This window comes from Primulina huaijiensis, chromosome 2, assembly GCF_012295235.1.
Source record: "Primulina huaijiensis isolate GDHJ02 chromosome 2, ASM1229523v2, whole genome shotgun sequence".
Taxonomy (NCBI): Eukaryota; Viridiplantae; Streptophyta; class Magnoliopsida; order Lamiales; family Gesneriaceae; genus Primulina; species Primulina huaijiensis.
Window position 1 is genome coordinate 3,330,034 of NC_133307.1, and position 9,086 is coordinate 3,339,119.

The 9,086-nt window shown below is 30.1% G+C and overlaps 1 protein-coding gene across 4 annotated transcripts in view; it reads right to left on the reverse strand.

Annotated features, from left to right (window-relative positions):
* Positions 1-679: 679 nt before the first annotated feature.
* LOC140964389 (uncharacterized WD repeat-containing protein C2A9.03-like) overlaps positions 680-9,086 on the reverse strand; it is a 15,346-nt gene continuing 6,939 nt past the window's right edge. For 3 of the 4 annotated variants that reach the window (XM_073424123.1, XM_073424132.1, XM_073424115.1), the window contains 4 exons: positions 3,363-3,454; positions 3,188-3,293; positions 1,420-1,506; positions 702-1,294 (listed from right to left, as the gene is read on the reverse strand). In XM_073424123.1, the coding sequence (XP_073280224.1) occupies positions 881-1,294; positions 1,420-1,506; positions 3,188-3,293; positions 3,363-3,454 (699 nt within the window). In that variant the 3' untranslated portion in view covers positions 702-880. Of the gene's footprint in view, positions 1,295-1,419; positions 1,507-3,187; positions 3,294-3,362; positions 3,455-9,086 lie in introns of all 4 variants that reach the window. The other variant, XM_073424140.1, reaches the window with a different exon arrangement.

The following is a 9,086-nucleotide window of genomic DNA, read 5'->3' on the forward strand; positions in this document are numbered from 1 at the left end:
AAGGATGAGGTAATGTGAAGAGAAAGCAAGGGGTTTTCAAGTATATATTTGGATTTTTATAAATTAAAGACTAATGTGAAAATTTAATTTGATCTAGGACAAAAATTCATTATGATAGTTCATATGAGGACACAAATTATTTGATTTTATTCAAAATTATTGATTTTGGTCACATATTTAAAATTATTGATTTTGAGTCAAATTCAAACATTATCGAACTTTTTCGAACCAAATTTGAGCTCAAATATTTATTTTCAGACAATAATTCAAATGACTCACAAGCATGTTCGAATCTTTTGAATTGAACTCAAACTCAAGCTCCAATTCTAGCACAAATCTTTAAATTATTCAACCTTATATTCGATTTCAAACCTTAATTTTTTTTCATATTCGATTATCGTGTGTGTCCCACTTATAAATCAATTGTATAAAACTAAATGGTAGAAATCAGATAATCAACACTGCATAGATTATATTTTATTTCATAATCATCATATGAGTTTGTTGTTAATTAATTTTATTTTAAAATTTCAAAAATATCAGTAACAATTCTACAAGAACATGAACAGAATGATAATACAATAAAGCTCAACATTTATTTTCCTTATTTTATATAATTATTACTCGTATTCATAGGCTACGCAAGTGGTTCAGTACTACTTCGACTGGAGCAAAAATAATCTCTTACAAAATTAAACACCAAATTTAGAACTGTTTATGCTGCCTACTTCAACCCAAAGTGATGGTTTCCTTTTTTTTTTTTTTATCTCTACTTATATAAAGACGAAACAAGATTCATATATTCAATCTCTACTTGTTTGAGACAAAAGATTGTACGATAATTATGACTATGTGATCAGACATGATCGAATATGATCGATCACACGAGGGAATCGAGATATCCATAGGAGTGTCTTCGATTGTACTGTAGCAAGCTTGCGTATGTTCGGTCCCAGAGTCCAATATAGAGAGATTCGTCGTCTGGACTTAGAGATGCACCAGATATCTCCCCGAACAAATCAATCTCTTGCCTCTTTTCGAAGTTTTCATGGATATTGTACACATGCACGAAATCTGCAGCTTCGGCTACAACCATAAATTTCCCGTCTTTAGAGAAATGGATCGATCTAAATGCACCAATATTTCCTTTGAGGATTGCTACAGGCATGGAAAGTTTCCTCAAGTCCCACACTCGGCACGTCTTATCTTGATTTCCTGTGGCAAAGATCCTCCCATTTGGGTGCCATGCAGAAGCGAACGAGTAGTCTAGGTGGCCAACTATTGAGGCGATTTTCTGAAAATAATAACACATGGGAAACAAGCTAAATAGTAAGGTTGATATTTTGCACCTAAAATGTAATATTACCAAGTTATGTGATGAAGCTGAGTGAAAATCTACTCGAAAAGTAACTTGAATACCTTCCTATTGTGAGTGTCAAAAAGTATTCCATCGCAATCGTCTCCAACTACCGTCAGAAGCTTGCCGTCTGGGTTCATAGATGTGTGCTGTATCATGTGGAATTTCTATCAATTTCGAGGGGACATTATACTGTCTTACAAAAATTATCGCACAATCAGAATCATCTGAAAGGTCTGTACGTTTCAAGTTTCTTCATTTTCAATATTCCCCTCCCGGGCACCACGCAGGCATAGGTGGTATTTTTATACAAGCACACATGACAACATGTTCTTATTCTGATTAGTCCTTTTTTTACCTCATTTTCCACACGAATAGAAAGTCTATGGGCTGGTTAAAATTATTGCGACTGGTCATGCTAAAGATTGTCCAAATTATTCATACATAAAAGGGGTTGGAGACCACACCGGGAAACTTACCCTGGCTTTTCAAGGAGTTCTTGCCTAAGAGGGAATATCTTTTCCAACTTTTCGCTGTGGAAAGAAATACCTCTGTTGAAAAGATACAGGTGTGGAAAGAAATACCTCTATTGAAAAGGTACAGGTGATAGATTTGGAAAAAAGGAGATGATGGGAACAAAGGGCGAACTCAAACTTTTTGACAGTCCTCATCATAGTAGCGGCTGGCTGCGCCTAGGCGACAGACGCAGCTCCTAGGCGCAGGGTGCGCCTGGGTAACCTTCCAGGAGCATGGCTTAAGACAAGTACTGCGCTTTAATGGATTTGAGATGATTGAAGTTTTTCTTTAGTTATGATTTACGCAAAATTATTTATTAATAGATTTTTTTATTTATATGGTTTCATATCTTTGTAAAATATATTTAATTTAATTTAAGTAATATTATAGCATAATCACTGTATATGTGACTTTTTAATTTATGCCAAATGTTATTTACTTCACCTTGCACTTCAGGCTCCAAGGCACAGTAACGCTTTATTTAGTGTCTTCCGCCTCAAATAACTATAGTCCTAATCATTCAAACATGAAAGGGTGTTTAGAGGCCACATCGGCAAACTTATCCGGGCTTTTCAAAGTTTTTGTCGAAGGGGATATCTTTTTGCTATGGAAAGAAATACCTCTTTGCTGAAGGTTATCGTGATAGATTTGGAAAGAAAGGAGATGGGGGAGGAAAGAGCACACTCGAACTTGGCATGATATAACTTTTACTTATTTCATACCAAAATAAAATTATTCCAGCTACTTAGAGGGATGTCTCCACGTAATCTATGTTGATATTTAACCTGTAAGAGAATATGTTACCTCAGATTTCTTTTGGGAATGCGTTAAAATGTTATCCTATTTTATTCACCTCAGTAAGAACGTTTTTTAAGGTTTTATTTTGAAATGACTTGAAAGATTACACACACCTTTTAATTGTGGACCATTAGGTTTTAATAGCATGCACATGTTTTAATTTTGTTCTTTTGAAGGTATGCACATTTTACTTCACGTTCAAAAGTACAGCAAATAGGTGGCTCGTGTCTGCTTGCATAACTGTGGGAACCCCCGAGCACCACATAGACGTAGGTGGTATTTTACTATTTTCTAAAAAAATTTACAAGATCATTTAAGTAGCAGATGCTCTAATGATCAATCATATGAAGCAACAAAAAATTTGAAAGTTCCAGAAATAAACTTTAATAACTAAAAGACCATCTATTAGACCACTTCGTGACCCGAAGGACGGATCCAATGGAAAGATTTAAAACCAATAAGCATGCAGAACCAAGTAAAAGGAGAGAAAAAATGCATTGCAGAAAGAAAACTCACATTAACTGGCCATGGGAAACAGAGGTGGTTTAAGAGCTGAAACCTTTCCATGTCATATTCTCTTACACCACAATCATTGTTGGATACCATGAAATGGAGTCCACCACTATAAAAAGGAGTAAATTAAACAGTGCAAAAAAATCATCAAATAAAGGACATCAAATCACAAGAATACCTGGAGCAGTCAAATATTTCGATGGCATTTGTAATAGCATTCTCCTCATATGTGGTCCTTGCGCAGAAGCTTACGCCTGGTTTATCGACATTCTGAAATGTTCACCACATAAATTCTCTCGTGGCAATTTGGAAATGCCAACCGTATCGCAATATTACCAGAACAGTATTTCACAACAATTGGAGCTAAAGGTGCAATTCTCAGTGGGGCATTCTGCTGATCAGAAACTCGAGGATGCAGTCGGGGTAATCAAGGGGAAGAGTGTATATTAACTTTGAACTAAAACATTTTCTATATTTATTCAGACACTTCTTCTAGGATTAGGAATTTTTACACATGTTCTTAGTGTTTCTTGAACCAAGAAAGTCTTGAGAAATCAAACTGTTCCACCATTGCACCAATTACTTGACCAAAAATCTAAATAAACTTCATTATGACACAAGATTTTTCATAATGTTACATTCATATGTACTCTCAACTTCTTGAAATATCTAATTCTTGCACTCAAATCATCTGACGATCTACCATGACTCCCACAATATATTAGCAGTTTCCACTTTCATATACTCCACAACTATGTTGTATGGAAACGGGTACGAGTATCGTATCGAATACGATACGGATACGGTTACACGTCAAATTTTGAAAATATAAGACACGATACGGCTAGGATACGACAATCATTAAAATATATATAAATATTATATATATTTATATTTATATAAATTTAGTATTGAGAGAAGGGCGACATAGTGAATTGAGAGCCGCTTGAAGTCTTCAGCAGAAATTGAAAGAAAGAACGACACACAAATGTATTTAGGGGGTTTTAAAAGCCCAGCCCAATTAATTTTAAATTATTTTTCTTTTAGTCCTTAGCAATTTTAATTTTTTTTAATTAACCCCTAAAACTTTTAAATATTTGCAATTTTGCCCAAACGTATCCACGCCGTATCCATGTGTCCAAAACGTATCCGGCTGGTCAACCTTAAACAAAGTCAACGACACGGATTTTGAGGTATCTGACACCCGTATCCGCGTGTCGTATCCGTATCCGTATCCGATACTTCAAAAAAAAAAATTTTGAAGTATCCGTGCTACCTAGCTCCACAACCACCAATATTTTTTTTTTAAAATAAGAAACAATATTTTATTAATGATATGATAAGAATTAGTTACAACAGTGGACTAGTTGTCCACTAGCAATGGGAATTACATAATATCAAAGCTGTATCAATGATACACATAAGCCCAATCTCTCAAAATATCTAAGATCGATACGTTCTTAAATTTATCAAGAGAGCCGATCCAATAGTTTATCCAGTGCGTTGCTGAACCCTTTTGCATAACCATTAATTTAAGGCAGGCTGCTAGTATTTTTGGTTGACGATAAACTATAGAATGGTACTAATGGTGGAGTCCACGAAAACGAAGGAGATCAGTAGCAGGGGAGGTCAAAGTTCTAGATGGCCAACTTGAAGATCCCAAAATTCCCTTAATACTCACACTATCGAATAGAGAAATTCTATTTAGAGTTGTGCACGACTCTATTAATGAATAAAATGGACTTTCATATTTTATATGCATATTTGAAAACATCAAGAAATTATGGACTTCGGGAAAATGGTAATTCAACCCTAGTATCAATGAATTCCCCCAATGTATTAGACATGCTATGTGTAAATATTGAGCTAATGTATCTTTGATTGTCTAGTTCATGTGTCACATATGTTGACGGATAGAGATTATCGTGATCCCCGTGAGCTCGTGTGGCATGGAACTGACTCGATAGAAGTGTACAACTAGATAACTGATAACATGAGAGAGGCAAAAGTATCTAGTATAATTTGAACTAGCGCCCAACACACGCATTATGTGTGTGCAAATAAGATGCGCTTCGATAATTTGAAATTAGACATAGATGTGCGATGATTGCATTGACATAAATCATGGAAAGTTGAAAAGTAAAAAAATTAGGAGAAAATCTAGGATAAAAGAGGAGGAAAGATAAGATCGATAGATATTTATACGGTAAGAAGTTGAAGAGAATCTTTCCCGAGTTTGTTAAATTACCTACAAGTAATATATATATTGAAAAGTGTGTCATGTGGATAAGATAACTTCTCCGATTCATATACCGTCTGTGGTCATGATTTTTGATTTTGTGGTTTGGTTTTTTTCAATTAATAAATGCTATTAGCCATATTTTAATTCATTTAAATATTATCAAAATTTCGTACTTATATATCGATCAATTTAGTTGCTCACGTACAACGCACGTGCACTTTTCTAGNAGTTTGTTATAATATACATATAACCATTTTGGTATACTCAGCAAGTATATGATCGTCTTTAAAATCTATTATGTTATTTAAAATCTTCATCTGGGATCTGACATGCTCGTAGTTTACTTCCCTATCATGATGTTTTTTCGGTTTTCTACATTATTTTTATCCAGTAAGCTTATTTTCCAAATATTTATTTTATTATTGAATGATTTTTCAGTTTTTGACAATCATCAACTATAACTCATAAGAATAAACGTCNATAATAATAAATACATGTTTTTTGTTTATTTGTTATCAGCTATTAATTGATTATAAAATAAATTGAAGAAAATGACATTTATTCACCATTTTTAATGAAATTTACACTCTATTTTTTTAAAAAAATATATCTTTAATGAAATTTAAATTAAATAAAAAAATAATGAAATTTACATTTTTGTTTGATTTCGNTCAATCAATGTGAGGAAAAAACTTGAAAATTTTTTCAAATGACTATATCTTAGAACTGTGTCATCGTTTAATTTGACGCAATTCAGGAAAGTCATTTCGTTCGTCATTTTTTTAGAAGATTTGGAACAATGATTGCGTGCATCATATCATGGGGATGATATAGTTTCAATCTCATAAACAAAACAAATTTTATTCTATCGAGTTTACATTTTGTTTTATAATATTTTATATATTGTGGAACGACATACAAAATTAAGTGCCAATTTTATTTTTAATTTGAGTAAATTAACATCTATGATAAACTAAATAATAATAATAATTATTAATATATGTCTATTTGTTTGTTTTTCATCTATTAATTAATATATTCTAAAATAAATTAAAGAAAAATGAAATTTAGCCTGCATGTTTTTGAAATTAAATTTACATTCTATTTTTTTAAAAAAAAATATATCTTTAATAAAATTTTAAAAAAATAATGATAATAATAAATAAATGTTCTTTCCTAGCTATTAATGACTTCTAAAATAAATTGAAGAAAAATGAAATTTAGCTACCATTTTTTGGAATAAAATCTAAACTTTTCTTCTTTTTTGGATGAAATTTATACTCCGTTTTTTTGGAAAAAAAACTATCTTTAATGAAATTTAAAATAATAATAATAATAATAAATACATGTTTTTTGTTTATTTGTTATCAGCTATTAATTGATTATAAAATAAATTGAAGAAAATGACATTTATTCACCATTTTTAATGAAATTTACACTCTATTTTTTTAAAAAAATATATCTTTAATGAAATTTAAATTAAATAAAAAAATAATGAAATTTACATTTTTGTTTGATTTCGATTTTTTCATTAATTAATGAATTTTAAATAAATCGAATAAAATTATAGTTTACACTATTGTTCAAAATTTTATAGTTCTCTCATTTTTGAATAAGTCTTCTGTGAGCCAGTCTCATGGATATATTCTTCATATGGGCCGACCTGGTCACTTTTTGAAGTGAAAAACAATGATTTTTCATGATTAGGGTTGGATATGAGACATGTTTCACGAAAGCCTCATAGAAGTTTTTGTGCCAATTTTTATTTTTAACTTAAGTAAACTAACATCTATTAATAACATAAATAATACACGACTAATAAATTTGAAAACTCTAATAAAAATGTTCTATCTTCGTTAAATAATATTAATAAATATATGTGTTTTTTTTTTGTTCATTTTCATGAATTAATGAATTTTATAATAATTGAAGAAAAATGAAATTTTATTTTTGGAATGAAATTTATAGTCCTTTTTTAAAAAAAAAAAAAACTATATCTTTAATGGAATTTAAAATAAGCGATACAATGTTAGCAGTTTAACTCACGAGAACTTCTCAGGAGTTCATTCATCTCAATACTACCCTCACTCATGCACGCTTAACACAACAAAATTAAATGATAGTGAAAGATTTATCTTTTAGTTCAAACGTTTCTTAATCTTCAAGTCAAAAGTTATATTTGTTACCCAAGACACGTTTTTATTTCTTATAATTGTGATTTACCGTGCAAAGCCCTATACTAAGCTAATGGTGAACATAATGAGGATAGCACTGACGTGTCAATTTGTCAAATCGTAAAACCCTATGCATGACAAACACAAATAATTTTTTGGTACCATAAGAAAACACTTCAAAAGATTCAAAATGAGTTTAAATTAATTTTATAGCTAATAATTACTCTTATATGCATCAAAGGGATAGAAAAAGAGAAATAAGAATGAATTCAAATCATTTTTATGTAAAACAAATTACTTTACATCNTATATCTTTAATGAAATTTAAATTAAATAAAAAATAATGAAATTTATATTTTTGTTTGATTTCTATTTTTTCATTAATTAATGAATTTTAAATAAATCGAATAAAATTATAGTTTACACTATTGTTCAAAATTTTATAGTTCTCTCATTTTTGAATAAGTCTTCTGTGAGCCAGTCTCATGGATATATTCTTCATATGGGCCAACCTGGTAAATTTTTGAATTGAAAAACAATGATTTTTCATGATTAAGATTGGATAGGAGACATGTTTCACGAAAGCCTCATAGAAGTTTTTGTGCCAATTTTTATTTTTAACTTAAGTAAATTAACATCTATTAATAACATAAATAATACATGACTAATAAATTTGAAAAATCTAATAAAATTGTGTGATTTTACATAAATGTTCTATCTTCATTAAATAATATTAATAAATATATTTGTTTTTTTTGTTCATTTTCATGAATTAATGAATTTTATAATAATTGAAGAAAACTGAAATTTTATTTTTGGAATGAAATTTATAGTCCCTTTTAAAAAAAAGAAACTATATCTTTAATGGAATTTAAAATAAGCGATACAATGTTAGCAGTTTAACTCACGAGAACTTCTCAGGAGTTTATTCATCCCAATACTACCCTCACTCATGCACGCTTAACCTAACAAAACTAAATGATAGTGAAAGATTTATCTTTTAGTAAAAACGTTTCTTAATCTTCAGGTCAAAAGTTATATTTGTTACCCAAGACACGTTTTTATTTCTTATAATTGTGCGTGCAAAGCCCTATACTAAGCTAATGGTGAACATAATGAGGATTGCACTGACGTGTCAATTTGTCAAATCGTAAAACCCTATGCATGACAAACACAAATAATTTTTTGGTACCATAAGAAAACACTTCAAAAGATTCAAAATGAGTTTAAATTAATTTTATGTCTAATAATTACTCTTATATGCATTAAAGGGATAGAAAAAGAGAAATAAGAATGAATTCTAATAATTTTTATGTAAAACAAATTACTTTACATATACAGTTACTTAAAATGGTTTATAAGATTTTTAAAATTTTCTTATGTTTTTTAAATATTTTTTTCTCAAAAAATATAAGTTTTTAAAAATATTATAATTATCTTCATGTTTTATGTCCTATCAAATTTTCATCAATGAATATTTGTAGAA